Source organism: Carettochelys insculpta, chromosome 16 (genome assembly GCF_033958435.1).
Source record: "Carettochelys insculpta isolate YL-2023 chromosome 16, ASM3395843v1, whole genome shotgun sequence".
NCBI lineage: Eukaryota > Metazoa > Chordata > Testudines > Carettochelyidae > Carettochelys > Carettochelys insculpta.
In genome coordinates this window covers 36,914,595-36,935,081 of record NC_134152.1, presented here as the reverse complement: position 1 = coordinate 36,935,081, position 20,487 = coordinate 36,914,595, and the positions used below count along the sequence as shown (strand labels likewise).

At 44.4% G+C, this 20,487-nt stretch overlaps 2 protein-coding genes across 3 annotated transcripts; one reads left to right on the top strand and one right to left on the bottom strand.

Annotated features, from left to right (window-relative positions):
• Positions 1-354: 354 nt before the first annotated feature.
• Positions 355-15,015, bottom strand: E4F1 (E4F transcription factor 1). 2 transcript variants are annotated; one of them, XM_075011253.1, is made up of 14 exons: positions 14,835-15,015; positions 13,004-13,155; positions 12,792-12,891; positions 11,436-11,641; positions 10,449-10,569; positions 9,958-10,110; positions 9,256-9,416; positions 7,748-7,975; positions 7,306-7,408; positions 6,146-6,363; positions 5,428-5,626; positions 3,164-3,324; positions 2,709-2,771; positions 355-1,383 (listed from the first exon to the last, which is right to left on the bottom strand). In XM_075011253.1, exons 1-14 carry the CDS (start codon positions 14,989-14,991, stop codon positions 1,036-1,038), a joined length of 2,370 nt encoding a protein of 789 aa, XP_074867354.1. In that variant the 5' UTR covers positions 14,992-15,015; the 3' UTR covers positions 355-1,035. The 2 variants fall into 2 exon arrangements, with proteins under 2 accessions (XP_074867354.1, XP_074867356.1); XM_075011255.1 differs by having other exon boundaries at positions 356-1,383; positions 12,792-12,888.
• A 404-nt stretch (positions 15,016-15,419) lies between these two features.
• Positions 15,420-20,059, top strand: PGP (phosphoglycolate phosphatase). The gene is made up of 2 exons (XM_075011265.1): positions 15,420-16,079; positions 17,650-20,059. The coding sequence occupies exons 1-2, from the start codon at positions 15,464-15,466 to the stop codon at positions 17,973-17,975; spliced, it is 942 nt and encodes a 313-aa protein (XP_074867366.1). The 5' UTR covers positions 15,420-15,463; the 3' UTR covers positions 17,976-20,059.
• The last annotated feature ends 428 nt before the right edge of the window (positions 20,060-20,487 follow it).

The window sequence follows — 20,487 nt, the reverse complement described above, 5'->3', positions numbered from 1 at the left end:
TCTGGCTTAAACAAAGACTGCGAATGGCTGGCTAAATACAGAAGCAGCTTCCCCTCCCTTGGTGTTCACACCTCCAGATCAACTGCTGGTAGTAAGCCGCACCCTTGCTGACTGAGCTAACCTTGTTATCCCCACCCTTGCTCTGGCTTATTTATACCTGGCCCTGCAGATTTCCAAGACCAGCTTCTGAAGAAGTGAGTCTGTGCTCACGAAAGCTCATGCTCAAAACTTTTCTGTTAGTCTATAAGGTGCCACAGGACCCTTCGTTGCTGTTACAGATCCAGACTATTACGGCTACCCCTCCGACAGTTGACAGAGATACTAGAACCATAAAGAACTTTAAATATTTTATTTTTTTTTAGAAAAAGTATTCTATTTACAATTTGCAAGTAAAAAAATCTTTATATGGTTAAAAAAGAATCATGTACAGTATGGCTTTACATGGGAAAAAGGTTAGCTGTATGGAGCACTGCAACCCTACAATGCGTTCTTTCAGTAACCTTTTATATAAAGGCTATTTTCTGACAGAGAAGCCTAAATTACTATGACCTATGGAAGGCATGAAACCATGGTCTTTCACTGGGATAAACCCACCCCGAAACTCTTTGCCATTACTTAGGAGTGTGGTTCTTTCAGAGCAAGACATACTTGCTTTATCTTCCACTTAAGCTGAGACTTAATACCAGAACACTACTGTCCAGTGGTCTGAGGTAAATGCTTTGCAAAGGATAGTCCTTTACTGGAGGCAGCTGAACAAAAAGTTAAATGGTGTGACTTAAGACTGTCAGTCACATATTGCACTGTAAAGCTAGGCAGAGATCTTTATAGTACGGTATTTCCATTTTTAACAAATGTATAATGTCCTAATTTAAGCCACTTTCAGTTTATAAAGTGTTTCCTTTCTATTTTAAACAAGAGTTTGTCACCTGCTCCCCAAGCAACTGGAATAGCAAGCTTTAGTGCTGACTGAGCCTGTTTCCTGTTCTAGTGAACACATCAGACTCCAAAGGTCTGCCATTCACCATATGTTAGTCCCTAGATAATCACTGTCTGAACTTCCACATCCCCTTCCTGGGAAGCTATCACAAACTCTCCTCCATGCTCCATTATTTCAATGTCCTCTGATGCAACCATTGTTACAGTGGCTTCCTCTGTTTCAATACTACCCTCTGTTGTCAGTACAGCTCCTTCTCCAATAGCTGAAGCCAGTGTCATGGCAACCTGCTCTGTCAGACTCTCAGGGGTTGCTATGGTGATAGTGTCTGCAGCATCCGTAGTTACTTCAGAGTTTTCTGCCACTGTAACGTTCTGCACAATGATCTGGTGACCAGAATTTGCTTGATTTACTATTTGCTGCACAACCTTCATAATGTGACTGTCAACCTAAGTTAGGAAAAAAAGCTGTTTATCAATAATTCAGACAATTCCTCTAGCTCAGTCTGTAGTGCTGACTACTGCACAACTGTTAACTGCAGCCTGGTAACTTTAGTGAGGTAATACAAAGAATTAAATAGGTTCAGATGAACTCCAGTGTTTATTGAAGCCATGGAACTGTATGAGGTATCTGGACTACTTCACAACTCACACCACTAGAAAATTGCTGAAGAAGAAAACAGTTTGTACAATGAAATCAAGATAAGTTGTGTTTAAAAACGGTTTAAAACCTACTGATAAGTCACATTCCCAATTCTGAAAAACCAGAGTGATGTCTTCTTTCTAAGCACAAAGATGAGTGAGTTTGTTATGATGTGTGCAGCTGACTAGTCAGCTTTTCACTATAACTCTGCAGTTCCAACCAGGAACTTGAACCAAACAAACACTGGTTCAGAGAGGAGTTTAAGTGAAGTGGAACTGAACCAAATATGCATGCGCGCATGCACACGCATACACATGTAAACTGAGGGAAATGCTATTGAGTGTTAGAAGGATAGTATGTTTCTCTGCTACAGCTTGTGGGGAGGGAAGGCAGATCTGCTGCATGTCCCAGGAACCCACTGGAAAAGACTGGGAGTGGGGGTTTCTGATAGTGGTAGTTCTCCTGGCTGCTATGCCTAGCTAGGAGACTAGTCATGGGAAGGGATTACAGTATCCACAACACCTCAGTCACCTGCTGGGTGCTTCTCCTTCCTTTGCAAGTCAGCATAGAAAGGGTATTTTCTGGCTTCAAATTCATGTTCACCTTAATAGTAAAGTAAGAGTTCTGGAGGATGTTGTGCTAGTGAGTGCCAATAACAGGAAGTTTCACATAGATCTTAAGGTGTTAACGTGTAGTGCCATTTACGCAGTCTGTACTTTACTTTGCACGAGGCAGTAAAACCCAGTCTGCAAAAGTACATAATTGGGGAAGCTGGGGGAGGGGAAGCTACCTAGCTAGATTAAGGTGTACTTAGGCCGTATTTACACTACAAAATAACTTTGATGTAACAGACTTCAAAGTTGAGCATCAACACCCACCCTACTTTGAAGCAGGGCACTACTCCATTCCTGGGAATGGAGTAAGGACTTAGAAGTTGGGATCCCTTACTTTGAAGTAAGGGAAAATGTGAGTAGACACACTGCAGGCTACTTCAAAGTAGTCCCTAAATTCAAAGTTAGTTCCTAGTGTAGACACACCCTTAGTGTGGCTTTTTCAAGCACAGAAGGTTCACCCTCTGAGTAAAAGGAAGGCACAGCGAAGTCCTAAAGGAGCCTCATAATTGGCAACCTACCTCATGTCTTGTTCCCTCTATTATTTCAGTAGCTTCATTGGTCTCCATGTCTTCAGTAGCAGTCTTGAAAGAGAGAAAACACAAGAGTACTAAAGAATGCTAGAACATGTCCTGTGTGAGAAATGCTTTGTGACAGAGGCGCAGGATCCTCTCCTACAGCATTCTTCCTATTCTCTCAGCTGCCAGGACTGGTCTTTCTCAAGGAGGCAGCTGTGTGCAGTACCCTCCTGGCCCTATTAACAGAAGTGATTTAGGGTGCTCCCCTCTTAGCAGAAACTCAGCGGCCTGTGAACTGATGGAGTCTTCTCCCCTATTTATTGACGTACAGCTGAGGAATGCACAGAACCGTGCTGGCATTCAGCGACTGCACAGGTTTCTGTGCAACACTAGCCTTTCTCCCCCTGTGCCTTTCCTGATTCAGTTGTTCCTCCCACCCTGGTATAATAGCTTATTACCTCAATGATGTACTCCTGGGTATCTGCCACCACTGAGGAAAATTCTACTAGAACAGTATGAGGATCTTCAGAAATAACTGTTGCCGCTAAGTTGTCAGCTGACTGACTTTCCTCAGAAACCATCACTTCTTCAACCTCCTTCAATGCAAGAAGGCAGCCCCCTGAAATTATATTTCAGAATGTCAGGAGAAGTAAGGATTCACACACACAGAGTCCAGTGCTAGGTTCCATATAATACTGTGTCAGCCTAGTGAGGCACCTTTTATGGACTACCACTGGGTAGACGCTAGCAGCAGTAATGTAATCTTCCTCCCTACCAAAGATTTAGGCCCAAATCTTACGTTCCAAGAAGATATGCAACACTGGAGACCAGAATCCAGCCTCAAGTTCAGCAACTTACCTACAATGGAATTGTTAGGAACGTACAATATTGAATTGAATGTGAGTGCTTAAATCAAATAGGACTTTCAAACTTTTGCCCAGTAAGTGTATAAGAACTGACTCAACATTCCCTGACATCCCTCATAAGCAGCCAGGCCATTGTACCCCGCATTCAATTCAGCATCTTTATGCTCCTAGCAAACCTGAAAGTTCTCTGGAAGTATCATATGCCAACACGATTTTCGAACATATTTAATATGCATAAGAAACAAATAGTGAGACTCAATGAGAGTTGATCCTGTCAACCGTGTAAATTTTTGCAAGTCTTTTTAAGATGGTCTGGTGAGGCCCAGCGTAGGGAGGTCATTGTCATCCACTCTGCTGCTGGCCTCCATGTTCTCTGGGGGGAGGCGGCTGCCAGGCTCCTCTCCTGGCTGCCAGCCCCTGCTCCCAGGCTCTCCTCACAGCTTCCAACCTCACTTTCAGCCCAGCTCTGCTTCTGGCCACCAGCCCCCGCTCCCAGCGGTTGGGGATCTGTCCAGCAACAACAGTAGTCCTTTCGGACCATGGATATTGCTAGGCCAAAGAACCTCACCTTGTATTAGTACTTGCCCAAGAGCCCAACACAGCTTCAGCTAGACACAGGACATCTCTTTGTGGCACTTTACAAAAGAAGGTAATAAGATATACACGCAGAACTGGAAGGGGCCTTGAGAAGTCATTGAGTCCAGTCTCCTGCACTCACAGCAGGACCCATCACCAACCCTCACAGATTTGATTTTATTTTTTAAATTTAACCTCCCCCAAAACTGTAAAAGGCCCCCTCAAGGATTGAGCTCAACTGTGCGTTTACAAGGCCCATGCTCTAACCACTGCGCTACGCCTCCCCCAAATTTCACTTGCTTAGAAACCAAAAGCAAAAGTAACTGCCTGCCACGTTTAATTTTCAAGAACACAAAAAAATGTAAGAAGCTGTTTGCACCAGACGTGTCTATTGTGTGGTAGTCTTTTTGCAGCAGGGATGTTAACTGGTAAGCATACAGCTTATCAGTATGCTTAACTCACCATTGCCAGTTAACTCCAGTGGTGGCAAGCCACACGGGGTCCGAGCAGCCCTGCCACAGCAGGACTGGGTGGTGAGTCCAGGACCTAGGTTACACAGTTAACTGGTTAAACACTATTGTTTAACCATTTTAACACCCCTACTTTGCTCTTGGGAGACAAGTGAACTTGCATTGGTTTATGAAGGCACCCATTTTTTTCTGGCCTCAGATAAAGCCTTGTAGAATATAACAGTTATACGACAAAATAGACAAACCTCATATTGTGAGATTGAGGGTGGAAGCTGCATGGAGGAGCGGGTCTCCACCCTCCCAAAGGCTGCAGTTTACAGATCGTGGATGATAGAGTTTGAGAGACAGAATCAAAACCGCTCTGAATTATATCAGACTAACACATCCATGAACTGGATTTGGCTGACCTCTGCTTGTAGTTATTGTCTTAGGAGATGAAAGGACCAGCTGTTGCTACTGATAAAACCGGTTCTCTTACTAGTTACCATTGCCTTTGGTTGGATGGGTCAACCTAGAAGGGATTTGTTTAGTAGTTTAGAGAATAAATGTTGCCCCATTTAAAGCCATGTGATGGCAGGTAAACAAACTGCACTTTACGGGAATGGACATTTGAGCCCATTGCATTGGTCAGTCAGGCACTGAATCTGCTTGCTATTACTTGAACGGGCCCCTAGTGTTACACTGTTCCGAGAAATTTACAGCTACACAAATTCTTACAAAATGATCACTAAGATTCAGCCATAGCAGAGCAAGTGCCCCAAATCAAGGCACAACAGATTCCCACCCTAGCCAGGGGCCTCCCTAGCTCACCTTTGGTTTTCAAGTGACGGTTAAGAGTGCCATGCTCTGCAAACCCACGTCCACACTTGTAACATTTGAATGGCTTTTCTCCTGTGTGATGACGGATGTGACGAACCAATGACCCCTTCTCCCGAAAGCCTCGGTTGCAGAACTGGCAGATATAGGGCTTCTCTTCCAAGTGAGTGCGGAAATGAACTTGCTGGGCATTCTGCAGGAAAGAGTGGACACAGTGCAAGAGTGACTGATGAGGACAAACCATTCACTCAAACAAGCCTCTCACAGGGTGTATTGTAGTTCTGACTTTGGAACATATATCCCTTTGAGGCTTTCCTGTCAGCCAAGGCAGGACCTTTCTCTGCCACAGATACTGCACTCCCTAAAAAAGGAAACAATTCCCACTATTTCCCTACACAGAGATGAGCTGCAAGTGTACTTGATCTGCTAATGGTAGAGTCCAGGATCCTGGGCTTCTCCTACAACTGCTGAAGACAACTCATACCTAAACTAAACTAAAACTGCCGTCCCTACTGTGCTTTAGGAGTTAAGGAATATCTACAAGCAAGTGCACACTGGTTCAGTGTGCTCACCGCAGGCTATACCTTGCACTTCAGAGGTAACACATCATATTGTTTCCGAAAGCAACCTTCCTCCCTGTTAACCTTCTACAGGGCATGACTTTGGGGAGCAAAGATTTGAAGGCAAGAGAGTCCTGGAAAGAGGCACCTACCTTTGTTTTGTATCTCTTGCCACACTTTGGACAGGAATATGGCCGCTCATCTGAGTGCACCCTCCTGTGTCCCTTCACGTGTGCAATGGTCTTGTAGAGCTTGCCACACTCACCACAACGGAAGCGCCGCTCATTGACATGCACTTCTTGATGTTTTTTCAACAGGTAGCCTTTCATGAACTCTTTACCACACTCCTCACATTTAAAGACTTTGTAACCTAGAGAGAGATGTATCTTAGACCTCAGGCAACAGCAGGCCAAGGATATTCTGAAATGTTGTAAAGTCACAATGTTACAGCATACCTGACCAGAGGGACTAAATGGCTCAGGGGAGTTAAGATGATGAGGCGCTTCTCCCCATCAGAGACCAGGTGCAAATCAACACCAGACTGATAATGGCTCCACTGGTACTAGTGGGCATTTTGTATATTTCATGAAGCGTATCTCGTCTCTAACCTGTTCCTAGTATTTCTGCCCATGTCACACACATCATCATAACCTGCATGTGTCAACAGCATCAGAGACAAGGCCATCGAAGTCGGTCTGTCCAGCTTCCATCCCTAATAGGACTCCTTCCACAACAAGGCAACGTGCATACATCTAGGAGCTATGTTTGTTCTGCTAATTGATGTACCATTTTTTGTGACTAAGATGAGACTTTCTGCAGAAGCCATTCCTGTACGATCCTTGAGAGGTCCAGTGGGGATGAGGGAGAATGAGTTTTTCTGATATAAGAACTAACAACAGGTAATAAATATGGGGTCTACTCTGCTCTAACTGCCAATTCATTACAGAATTCATCTCAATGCACTTGTTTGCTTGTAAAGCATGACAGGGAGCTGCTTCAACCACTTACAGATCTAGTTTCCCTTCAGTTTTTTCCCACTCCTATCTAGAACCCAGCTCTCCTGTCCTTCCATACAAACTTCCCTGCATGAGTAGTGCAAAAGCCTCTTCCTCTGCAGCTCCTGAATATGGAGCTGCTTTTCCATTTTTTATCTTAGGCATCACTTTCAGATTTTAGTGCAAGGCTCTTCATTGTCTTCATTTCTCCACTGGTGTTTTAAACATTAATAATCTACATGCAGGTGTAGGATACAGTTTGCACAACAAATGCTACATAAGTGCATTTTTAAGAACTAAATTTGCAGTAGGCTTACCTAAATGTCCTTTGATGTGTGTTTCAAGGGAAACAGCCCCACTGAAGACTTCACTACAGTGAGGGCAAACATAACTTTTGTATCCATTTGTTTCTGTATCTGTCTATTGAAATCAAATATCACAATATAAGTGCCTGTTCCATACAATATGTGGAATCAATATTCCTAATCAAAATTCTAAGCAAAATGCATTTTGAGTCACAGACAAGAAAAATCAAATTATCAAAAGACGCAGTTGGTGCTGACAACAAAAGTTCTAATGCACAAAAAATATTACTCTCTCTGCTGGTCACTATGCTGATACATAGTGCATAAATATTAAAAGTGTAAAGACACTGAAGCTAATGCCTACAGTGATCACATGTGATCATCAACAGCCTGTGTATTTCCTACAGAAAAGAAAAAATAAGCTAAGTGATAAAAGCGGATGGTGTAAACATACAGTCTGTACTTGCTCTACTTCAACACACTGTTCTCCACACTGCTGCTCTTCTGCTTCCACCTCTTCATTTTCTAGTTCTTCTGTAGCTGCCACTCCAGGTTCATCTGATTTTTGCATCTCCTCCATAGTGACTTTTTCTATCACAATTCCAGAATTCTTCATGGCTTGCCTCAGCAAATTCTCACTGGTCACTTCCACTTCACATGACAGTTCCTCTGGATTTGATGGCTAATAAATAAATAAATGGTAAATACAGCAGATGTGAAGTCAGTCTTTTAGACAACAGAGCTCCATATTCCAGTGCTTGTCACAATAGGGACTGGTTCTGTGTTTCAGAAAGCAAAGGAGATGTATGCACTTCGGAGACATTCGAGAGCTTGAGAAACTGCAGATGAAGGGAAACTTTCTAGCCTGTCACATGGAGTCTAAACTTCAGGGGAGTGGCCATAAAATATTGGCATCATAAGTCACTCCAGGTCACTGTATAGGTTATTGATCTACACAGATGCATTACAGATCAATTTTACTATAGAAACTAAATTCTACTAACAAATGGTCTGCTAACCTACACAGCCATTAATTTTCACTGAGCATGCAACCTGTTTTCCTATGTGCTTTTGAGGTCAGTTTCACAACAGAAACAGGAAAGCTTCCTCACCTTTATTTACATCTGGCTAATTAGCTTCTTTCAAGTGAAGATGTTAGTAAATAAAACATTAGCCATCCCCAAAACATGAGGATATATTGATACAGATGCCCTACCAATCCCAGTTCTGTAACAAACCAGCCACCAGCATGAGCTGTGTCATTATTTTCAGAGGAGTCTAGAATGTTTGGAACAGAAATGATGCAGAAAAGGCAGCAACTGAACATAACAGAGATCAGGTCTATGCTATGCTTGAAAGTCAATCACAGATACACAATTGCAGCTACGGCGCTTACATAGCTGGAACTGACTTATCTACAGTTGACTTACCTGGCTGTCCCCACAGAGGAAGGTTGATGGGAGTGCTTCTCCCATCAACTTCCCTTATTCCTCAGCAGACTGAGGAGTACAGGGTCCCAGTGTTGACCCAGACAGTTTGATTTCACGCATCCCCTCTAGGGGCAAGAAATCAAACCCTGTCACATCAACCATGACAGGATCCATCTTCCAGGTAGCAAAGACATAGCCAGAATTAAAATTAAGCTACACAGGCTTAAGCCCTTTGCAGACCTTCCTAAGCCCTCTTTAGATTCCCCTCCTTTTGAAAGTCCTCTCTAAACCATTACACAATCCTCCTAAGCATGCTGCCAGCTGTTCTGTGCTAAGACAACTTTAAAAATCAGAATCTAAGATGAAGCCATTAGTTTTAGCTCATCAATCTCAGAAAGTCCTGTTAAACAATGCTCACTGTTAAATTGTGAGTAATTCGACCTTCCAACTCAAGAGACCTGGTCAAAGAATAGCTATTCTGCTTCTTTGCGTAATGTGTGTGAAGAGTAGCCAACGGAAAAAACACACTCACCTCTTCATCCAAGGATTTTGCATCAACAGGAAGCTCCTGCATTTGAACATGGACCTCATGAAGGACATTGCCTTTTGCATCTGTTAGTAGGTGAATCAGGGGAGTCTCAATTGATTCACTTGGTATAGGTGAAGCAGCCTCTGTGTTTGAACTACAGGATTCTTCAAGAAAAGCAGCACAGCATTAAAACAACCACTCTCGTTCTTCACATGAAGCTAAACCTTATTTACATAGCCACCTGACTCAACTCTACTTCATCATATCCTATGCAGGAATCTAGAAATATTAACCTCTTGCTGAAAGACTTTTTTGCCTTTACCTTGTTTAACTCTTTTCAAGCACTGTTTCATACAACACCCATCATTTTTGCAGATAAATTTCAACAGTGATTTCCATGTCAATTTTGAGCTTACTATAACTGTCTTAGCACCAGAGTCTCAAGTAAGTCTTCCCATCTATGACCTGTATGTACTCAGCCATGGTATGCCTCAGTCCATGTAAAATCTGAATTGATAGTTTGGCTGCCTGTCCAGAAGGTAGCAGGTTGTTTATTTTTTTTTTGCGCCGCTAAAGCATGAGAGCCAGACGCCACAATACACATTCATATTAAATCAATATGAATGAAAATACTGTCATCTGAATGCCTGGAATGTCATATAACCTACACTTTGATGCACAATGTGCATTTGGTATTTCACTGACCTGTTGGCAATTCATCTTTGCTAACAACTATTTCTTTGCTCATGTTGAAACGGATTTTTTCAGTGCAAGGTGTCAAAGATTTCAGATGCCGTGTCAAAGCTCCCGATTCTCTGAAGCTTTTCCCACACTTCTTGCATTTGTAAGGTCGCTCATCTTGACAAAATGTAAGAAAGAATATGTTTAGTGTAATGACTCATGCTATCAGCTCCATCACTTGATCTAATAGACCTCTAGTACAGCACTTCCCAACTTTATAGAGCAAGTGCAGTTGCCTGTGCCCCCTACTTTCTATCCAACTCACACGCACAACCTGCAATGACAAGAGTTTTTGAAACGAGGCTTCTGAGCAGCCCCGCAACAACCTGAGATTTAGATTCAGTGGAAGGTGGGAAAGTACAGCACTTCACCTCATCATTAAGGCAAGATGGAGGAGCCAAGTCCAGCCTACTCCAGCTGTAGGAACCACTCTACTGAAACTAACAGAATCTTACCTGTGTGACGTCGATGGTGCCGAATGAGAGACCCTTTTGTCCTAAAGGATGTTCCACATAGTTTACATTCATAATCCTTCCTGCTACTGTGAGTGATCATGTGAGCTTTAAGAATGCTGGCCTAGAAAACAAGAAGGCCATGTCTACACTAGCACCAAACTTCAAAATGGCCATGCCAATAGCCATTTTGAAGATTACTAATTACTGCTGATAAGAATAAGGGGATTTCAAAGTTGGCGTGTCTGGACAAGCCGCGTGGCAGTGAAAAGCGGCAATTTCAAAGAGCTGCAGTTGGCAGCATGCTAATGAGGCACTGAATATGCATTTCAGCGCCTCATCATTAGTCTTCAAAATGGCTATTTGCATGGCAATTTCAAAGTGTGGTGTGAGTATAGATGTAGCCAAACTGATTTATATGAATTTGTAGAAATGCTCCTTTATTGTTTAGCTTTCAACAAATTAAAAACATTCAAAGAACACTCATACTATTAATCAAAAATTTAACTGTAGAACTGCTAGAAAGTTGAGAGAAAAAAAAATTCTAACCATTACCAGGATTAAACAAGTGTTTGTATCATTAAATTTGCAAGATAATCAACACGTTGGAATACAACCTAATGCAAATCTATGTAAGTTACATAAACTTTCATGCTTCAGGACTTAAGCCAACTACTGCACTTAAGCAGAAGCTTCATCTGCTAATTGTACAATGACTGTCCATCATAGAGGTTTTACACTTTCTTTACTGGCCACTTTCAAAGACAGGACACCAAATAAAGATAATGGTCTCTTGGTAAGATCTAGTGTAGCAATTCCTTTGTAGGTAGTAATTAAAGCTTTATATGAAGAACCAATGTGACCAACTGGCACTAGTTCTGAAATAAGGTCAATCTCCAAATAAGATTTTGTATTAGGAAAGGAGTTTTCCATCAAGTTTGCATATGAACATTACAAAAGTAGACTGCAGTTATCAGCTCCATAACTTACCGTTTTAAATGTCTTGTGGCATAACTCACACACATACCGACCTTCCTTATTAACCAGCAGCTTAACCTTGATCAGCTCTGTGGAGCCATCTTGTTCCACATCATTGGGGCTGCCCTGCCCTTCATTGATCTCACCATCAATCTGGCCATTTGGGCTTTCAAAAACATGTTCTCCTGTGACAATGACTTCTTTGATGTGCCCACTACCTGGGAAAATTATATGAAGACAGCTACGCTCTTTACACAACACAGGTTCACGTGACTGGATAGAGTTAATCTTTTAGCATATCAAATAATAGAAAGAAAAGAGAAGCCAGTAACTAAACATGAATGGTATATGCCAAAGTCAATACTGACTGATTTACGGCACTCTTTTTGGAGTTCTTTGGAATCAACCTCTCTTCCTTCTCGCAAGAGTCATGTTCTTTGGAGTTTTAAATCTAAATGAAATACATACTAAATATATTCAAAGTGCTTCCTGTAAAGGTGCCTTGCAGGATGTCAACCCACCACAATAACTGTAGAAATTAGCATGCTGACTCCTTAGTTTTACAAGCCCCACTGCGCAGGAGCAACACACAGGCCCCTATACGACAATTTAACACATTGTTTCACAGACTAGACTCATCGACAAGGCCTTCTTTAATCTAAAACTATGACGGGGATGTCATCTAATATGACCTTTAAAGTAAATACCACCATCATTTGAATTGGAAGGGACCTGCAACAAGGTAATCTGGTCTCTTTGCCCACAGTATGCATTTATTTTCTACCGATAATAGGCAAATGCAGTGTGACTTCAACTTGCACTGTAGACAAGGGGGGGGGGGGGGAAAGGTACTCCTGCCAAACCACATTAGGCAAAGATACAGTAATAAAGGAACAATGGAGAACTGACAAGAGCTTATTTGAAAACTTTGAAACTGGGTACAGCTCCAATAGAAAAAGTACTAATTTACAAAATGAATACATGCAGAAATTCATAAGAGAAGTAAGGTTTCAAAAACAGTCTTTATTTCAAAAACCAAAATATTTCCTTTACTAATTATTATTATTTGCAATTTAATGTAACTTCATTTGAACTAAATTATCTTGAGAAACCACCTTTAGTTGCAGAGTTATCACCTCCACACAAGAACTTACTTACACAAGTTTACTCAGTTACAATATTTGTCTCCATTTTAGAATTTCACTCAAGATGATCCAAGTTATTTTTAAAACAATCAAGGCCATTTATGTGAACTTATGTGCACAAAGTTTTCTTGAGAAATGTACACATTAATATATATACTTTCTGGTATGGAAGTTAGAACTCCCTAAAAGCTGCAATCAGTTCCATAAAGACCTTGCAACTTACCTACTATAGAAGATGCATTACCGATTTCTTCAGCTATTGAAGATGCTTCAACAACTATATGAGCAACAGTTATGGACTCCTCAACAGAAGGAACAACCTGCTGTAACAGATAATGTTTTAGTAGGAAAAGTTAAAAGTGTATCATGTTCATTTATATTAAATTATTGTTCTAACTATTTTGAGCTACTGCTTGAGGGAACGCCTGCTGTCACCTTTTGTACATCTTGGCTAAGAAGACTTGTCGATGTGGCAGTAATGACTTCTTGAGTTCGTTGACAGATCTTTTGTAATTTGTGCTGTACAAAGTCTTCCAGAGAGGTGAACTCAGAGTGGCAACGGCCACACTTGTGAACATCATCTTCATCTGCAATTTAAAATAAGAAATTATTAGATCTGAATGTAAACATGCATGTGTTTAAGACTTTGTGACAACAACTTTTTGCCACCTAATCTGCTAAATCTCCTATAAAATGGAGAGAATATGCTGGAATTAGTGTGGATAAAAATTAGGACTATTTCCATCCCATTAGGAAAATTTTTTCTCCTACAATAGTATTTTCTTTTGCAGAGGGTTGTGCTCTTCATCTGCTTAAGGGTCAACACTGTGGCATTTATACATCACAGGGATATGAACTGGACAGGTCGCACAATGAGATAAGGGGCTCCAAGTTTTTGAAGTCAAGTTACATTAATACTTTGTGCAGCATTGCAAAAAGATCAAGAACATTTACCAAACCAGACAACAGAGCAGATTATATTAAAAAGAAATCTAGTGAGGTGCTACTTGTGACCCCCTACCCCCAAAAGTGGGATTACTCATTCCAAAAGAGAGTGAAAAATTTTAAAAGCTGCCTTACTGCATTTCCAATTACAGCCAACATTAACCTTCCTAGCTGCCTAAGAAATTTGGAAAGGGATAGAAAGCCTTAACATTGAATAAAACCAAAGACACAGCCCTTGAAATAGGGTGTTAAACAGTCACCTGATAACCACTAACCTAAGCATGAGGCTTACTTGTTAACCAGTGCTTGCCTGTAAACGCCAGCGGCCATGCTGGAGAAGCCTCAGTCATGGAGGGGCTGTCCCCATGGTTACAGCAAGCGGCAGGCCCTAAGCTAAATGGTTAACTGCTAATGTTTAACCAGTTATCCATTTTAACATCCTTACTTTGAAAGGATACTTACAATGTCTAGACAGCTGCTTTGTAAGAGCATGACAATGGTTGTACTGATCAGACCTAAGATCCATCTACAGGTTGAAACTCCCTCATCTGGCACTCTCTGGTCCGGCAGGATAATGGATATCGATGAACCAGAGAGCAGCCACAGGAACCAGCAGTCCTGAGGTGAGATGCCAGCTGGGTGTAGAGTCCTGCTGGCAGCCCCCTGCTGTGGAGACGTCTGCCTGGCCAGGAGAACCCCAGCAGCCCCACAGCTGGGAGCCCAGATAGTGCACAGAGCCCCACCGGCAGCTCCACAGCCCTGGGGATACGGCCATAACCAGGGCTAAGAGCCAGCTGGGGTGCAGAGCCCCTGCAACAGCCCCAGCTGCAGGAAACCCTGCCGCACAAGGGAAGCCCAGCAGCCCTGGGGGGTAGCCCTGCACGAGTGTCCTCCCCCTGCCAGCCAGCCTGACCTCCCCTCACCTGGCAAATCCCCTCTGGAACCACTCAGGTCCCGCGGGTGCCAGATGAGGGAGGTACAACCTGTACTTCAGTACCCCGTCCCCAACTGGGGCCAGCATCAGACCCTTCAGAGGAAGGTGTAGGGCACTCTCAGCAGGCAGAGGTCAGACCATTCATTCTCCCCGCCCCAGGGAGGTCTCAACTGGATTTCCACTCGTTAGAGATTCGTTAGCACCAGTGCTGGGAGCGCTGCGGGCCGACAGGCGGCGAGTAGGGCGGGGGGCGGGAGGGCTGCGGGCGCGGCGCTGAACGAGCCCGCGCGCGACACGGAGTGTGGTGTGAGCCCCCCACTGCTCCCCTCAGGAGGCCGCTCTCCCCTCGGGGGCCGGCGGCGAAAGCGCCCGCCCTAGGCCCGTTACCTTCGTCGCTGAAGGGCGCCGGGAGGCTGAGAAAGGCGGCGGGGCCGGCGGGCGGCTGGGCCGGGCTGGAAGCTGCAGCCGCCGCTCCCTCCTGCTCCCCGGCCGCGGCTGCCGTAAGCCCCGCCGGCCCTGCGCTCGTTGCCATCGCGGCCTCCATGTCGCAACGCGCCGCACCACCAAGATGGCGGCTTTACGGCCGTGTCGTCATAACAACGGGCCGCATGCCTCGGGGAGGTGCGACGCAGGAGCTGCGCGCGGATACACCACTCCCCCAACGTCTGCGAGATGCCCTGACCTCCCCCTCAGCTGACCAGTTACCGCCGCAAGCCGCGAGGGGGCGGGACACCAGACCAGACTTAAACCAATGGGCTAAAGAGGCTCCAAGTGCAATTGCCCGCTGACAGGTAGGGGCGGAGTTGAAAGCCGGATGGGGCGCCCGCGACGTGACCTGTCACCTTCTAGGGTAGGGAGTGGGCGGGACGCCACTCCCGTTCCTCCAACGAGCAACGGTGTGGGCGGGGCTCCCTGGCCAATCCGCCCAATGGGCAGCAGCGTGGGCGGCGCCTACCTACAGCGCGCGCGCCGGGTTGCCGGCCGCCGGCTGAGGTGAGGAGGGTCACCGTGAGACCATGGCGCAGGGCGCGGAGCGGCGCTGCCAACGGCTGGAGCCGGCCGCGGCCCGCGAGGTGCTGGGCGCGGCGGACACGCTGCTGTTCGACTGCGATGGGGTGCTGTGGCGGGGCGACGCGGCGGTGGCGGGCGCGCCGGCCCTGCTGAGCCGCCTGCAGGCCCGCGGCAAGCGCCTCTGCTACGTGACCAACAACAGCAGCCGCACGCGGGACGCCTACGCCGAGAAGCTGCAGCGCCTGGGCTTCCCGCCGGCCGAGCCGCGCCAGGTCTTCGGCTCGGCCTACTGCGCCGCCCGCTACCTCCGCCAGGCCCTGCCGCCCGGCGCCGCCGCCTACGTGCTGGGCAGCCCCGCCCTCAGCGCCGAGCTGCGGGCCGTCGGCGTGCCGCACCTGGGGCCCGGCCCCGCCGCCTTGCCTGGGCCCGGCCCCGCCGACTGGGCCCGCGCGCCGCTGGAGCCGGCCGTGCGCGCCGTGCTGGTGGGCTTCGACGAGCACTTCTGCTACGCCAAGCTGTGCCAGGCGCTGCGCTACCTGCAGCGGGGCGGCCCCCACTGCTTGCTGGTGGGCACCAACCGCGACCACCGCCTGCCGCTGGAGGGCGGCGCCGCCATCCCCGGTGAGTGGCTGCGGGCGGGGCGGGAGCGGCGCGTGCTCGGGGTCCCGGGGCGCCGAAGGGTCGTCCTTCCTGCCTCGCTCCACGTGCGAATGGGGCGGGCGCGATTGCTTCTTGCTCTAGACTGCTCTTTGCGAGACAGCGGCGGTATCAGCGTTGCACAAGGGGTGGCTGGCGCTTGAAAAACCATCCGTGATATGTCCGGCAGCCAGTCTGGCCTGACAAGCTGGCACGCAGGGTCAAACTTATTCCACCACTCCATGCCCTTTTTGCCAGTCCCTTGGCTCGGTCATGTGCTGGTACCCAGGGTCATGCGGTGCTGTGCCCTGTCTCCAGCTCCACTGGGTAGGTGATGCACTGTTACTTTGGGTCACAGCTTCATGACTGTCGGCAGCCTCCTTAGGTAGGCAGTGTGGTGATGCCTGATGTCCCATCTCTTGCATTTCTGTGCCATATCTGTAACCCATTTGACCAGGTCATGTGCCAATGGTCACATCTGCTGCACAACTACATGGCACATCCCTGCCAGCCTCTGCACTCCAGTGTCGGAGTGAAGAAAGGGCCATTCAGGAGTTCTCCATGTTCTAGCACTGGAGAACACATTGTGGTTGCTATTCCAACTCTCCTTTAGCCCTGCTATCTGCTGCCTTCCGCTTCTGCTTGCTCCAAGTTATTGTGAGTGAAAAGTGCTGTCACAAGCCATATTTCCTTTATTAGCTTATTTAGTTCCTTGATCTTTTTGTTGTTGGTTGTTGCAAGAGATGTTAGTGTGATGGCCTTACCTACAGTTTTTATGACTCTGCTTCAGTCGAGTTTCCTGTATTTTATTAGAGGGTGTCTGGGGACATCTATGCTACTTGTGTGGGAGGCTCTCAGTGCCACTGCAGGTGTTGAGGGGCAGGTGTCTTGTATATAGTCCACTGACTATAGCTGTTTAGAAACTATCGCTCTAATGTTGGAAGGCTGGGGACCCCACTGTTTCATGGTTCAGAGCTACCTGCTCCTCAGTGGAGCCTGAGTCTTTATGGGGGGCCCAGTGGTCCTCCCCAATAGCTTGATCTCTGTGGTTGAATACGCAAGTGGAATCTTTTCAATTCCAGTTAGAACAAATGAGGCACTCTAAATCTGGATTACTCTGGAAAGTGAGAAGCTTGAGGGGTTTGACTCTGGCTGACCTGTGGATCCTATTTCAGTCATAGAACTGGATTTTCTAGAAAAACCTTTACCCTCTTCTCTTGCAATATGCACCACCCCTTTGCAGCTGACTGGGGAGTCTGGTGGAATGGAGGCACAGCAGTGAGGTCTGTGTGTCAGTAATCATTCTGCACGTCTTCTCTTGCAGGGTAGCTCATCCGCACTGTTTTTGCAGAGTAAAATATTTTACAAATTATGCGTAAGGGTTGGACTTCCCTACTCTGCCTTAATTTGCACCAGGCAAGCTGCCTCTTGTCCATCATTAGGTCTTTAATACTGAGGTGTCATGCTTCTGAAATGCCATGCAATGCAGCACTGACTCATCAGGGTTGCACAAGTTCTGTCCTATATTTCACAGCTCTTCTTTTCCTCCCCTCAGGGACTGGCTGTCTTGTGAAAGCAGTGGAGATGGCTGCAGAACGTGAGGCATTCATCATAGGCAAGCCCAGCCGATACATTTTCGACTGTGTGGCAAGTGAATTCGAAATCGATCCTGCCCGTACGATCATGGTGGGAGATCGACTGGACACAGACATCCTCATGGGCAATAACTGTGGCCTCACCACCCTCTTGACTCTCACTGGAGTCACCACTTTGGAAGAAGTAAAAGGTCACCAGGACAGTGACTGCTCTTCCAGGAAAAGCCTGGTTCCTGATTACTATGTTGATAGCATAGCTGACCTTCTTCCTGCACTTCAGGATTAAAATAGCAAAAACCTCTAACTCCTGAAAGGGTACCCATGTTAGAGAAGGGCAGCAAGCAGTTAATATCACCTCTGATTACTTTAACACACAGTGTGATGACACCACATGCAATTGAAAACTGTTAGCTTTTAATCTTCAATTTGAGTCCTATTGTAATTTTGTTTACAAATCTTGTTTTTTAAATTGCACTTTGAAATGAGGGCATTATGCTGTTACCCAGTCTTCTGTGTGTAGGGTTTTTTTTTAAGCCAAGAAGTACATCCAAATGTTTGCAATATTGATTGTCAGGGTATTGTTTTGGTGGACTGGATTAAGGAAAATGGAATAGATTTTTTTTTTTTTTTATTAAAACAACTAATCTTGCGGTATATTTTGATGGACAAGTTATAGCTTATTCAGGGAATTAACTTTTTGAGTATATAGCTGTCAAATGGCTATCTTCTATGTTTTCACAGGCTGGTTCAGTTAGAATTTGGTCCCATACTGGGTTCTTGGTGCTTATTCATGTCCTGTTATACACATGCAGCTTATTGCAGGTGTAACTTCAAGGAAAAGCCGTTCAGATATCTGTTCTGTATTTGGTTATATAAATTACAGTTGTGATACAAACTAAACTGATTTTACATGCAAAGCATATTAATGGTATATTCTGTATGTTGTATTTGTCTAAATATTGGATGTCTATGTAAAGTATATGTGATATATAAAGTAATTACCCTCACACTAAATATATATTAGAAATGTATTTAAAGTATATGTTAAACATAAATTCTCAATGTATTATCTCCTTTCCCAAAGGAAGGATATAAGAAATGTGCTTCACTCTTTATTAAATGGTTAATTTTTTAAAGGGACTTGCATATTAGTAAGATATTGCAGTAGATGTAATTATATGGAACTGTCCTATGTTAATATCATTTGCAAGAAAGAATTATATCAACATACTTTTTAAAAATTGAGTTCTGATCATCCTTAGTATTCCCTAGTCTTTCAATACCAAAGCAGATTTTGCCTGTGCTTCAGCTCCAAACTCTAAATTTGCTCTTTTGAGGAACTGGTGTGGTACATAACCGTTATTCCACCCAGGAGAAAGATTTACCTTAAGTACTGGAACTGCATGGTGCTTCCTTTCAATTTCTGATTTTAATACCTTCCTTGCAGAGCTGGTGTGAGGGCCTGACACCAGCTGCTTGCCTAGGTAAGAATGAATGCTCAGGTTATTTTGCTTCGCAACTTCAAAATAGGCCTCACAAATAGCTTTTGTTCTTGCTGCACTAACAGTCACAGTGAATATATTAAGCTTTTATATTTTAAAAAGTAACTCATAATCATATATACAAATTGAGTATTCTTGTTATTTCACAAAAGTTCTTTTGGCAATTGAAGGAGAGTCCATGTTTTAATTTACGTCTCATTGTTCAGTTTGAATAAGTCTGGCAGCATATATCAGTGTAATTTCCTTGTACTTAAACACTTAAAACGTGTACACGTATCGTTGTGTTCATACAGCAATAATTGTGCAGTTTATAATATCTTTCAGTATTCTAGTGTATGAGCTGAAAATGTTCTTACAAAAAGTTAGCTATAAATGGGTGTCAGCATTCACATTCATTCATCTGTAACTCTGGAAGTGTGTAAGAGGCATAAGTTATATCTTGTTTCCTTGAATTATGTCTCCTTTGTAAGCCTCAGAAGGAATCTAGCTGAAATACATATGCGTCATGTAGAATTTGTTCTTGACGCTAGTAAATGTAGAAATGGACATAGTGGGTTTATTACTGTTAAGGCAGACTTCAGACAATGTTCTTTGATTTATTTTCTAGACTTATTTTCCTGAACTGCTATAGAACTTGATAAGTAAAGAAGTAAATATCAGTGTGTTACTAGACCACATCACAGCTGCACATGATCCCTGAGAACTACACCGTATACAATGACGCTGTTTCCTCTCTTCACTGTGTTTTTCCCCTAAGTATTGTGGAACTGTATTGGTAAAAGCATTCATTATGCTTCAGGAGTCTCCATATAAATTGTGTTGAAGTTGTCAATCCTATACTTTAATTTTCATTAAACTTACAAACCTGTTTTTCCTCTAGCTTCTCTTATTGTTTATGTGGTCTGTGACAACACAATGAAGTATTCCATCTACAGGGGTGAAATACAAATGCTGTTATTGCTAAATATAATTTTTAGCAGTAGTCTTCACTTAGTCTCCATTTTCAATACCTAGATCCAGCAGTGAGTAGGTTGTGAAGATACCATCTACATCATAGGCTTCCACATCGCTTTTTCAAACAAAATATCTTACTCAGCATAGCTAAGTAGGTTCCTGCCCCTTTTTGTTTAGATATATTAGTGAAAGATTTCACTCTTCTGTCTCTGAGAGAATATATGTGGTATAATCTTGTATGAAAGAAGGGTAAAGTGGGTGTGTGAAGGCAGTGCTGGGCTGTCAAAATGTTGGTCAGCAGTTACACTTGCACAACGAACCAATGTAACTAAATTGCATCAG

What these genes read in the sequence shown, in the direction of transcription:
- E4F1 (XM_075011253.1), bottom strand. Translation starts at nt 14,991, where the DNA reads ATGGAGGCCGCGATGGCAACGAGCGCAGGGCCGGCGGGGCTTACGGCA. An exon ending in GCCACAAGACATTTAAAACG is followed by an intron (nt 10,570 to 11,435) that starts GTAAGTTATGGA and finishes CTTGTTTTCTAG; the next exon opens with GCCAGCATTCTTAAAGCTCA. An exon ending in CCCAGGAGTACATCATTGAG is followed by an intron (nt 2,772 to 3,163) that starts GTAATAAGCTAT and finishes CTCTCTTTCAAG; the next exon opens with ACTGCTACTGAAGACATGGA.
- PGP (XM_075011265.1), top strand. Translation starts at nt 15,464, where the DNA reads ATGGCGCAGGGCGCGGAGCGGCGCTGCCAACGGCTGGAGCCGGCCGCG. An exon ending in GGGCGGCGCCGCCATCCCCG is followed by an intron (nt 16,080 to 17,649) that starts GTGAGTGGCTGC and finishes TCCTCCCCTCAG; the next exon opens with GGACTGGCTGTCTTGTGAAA.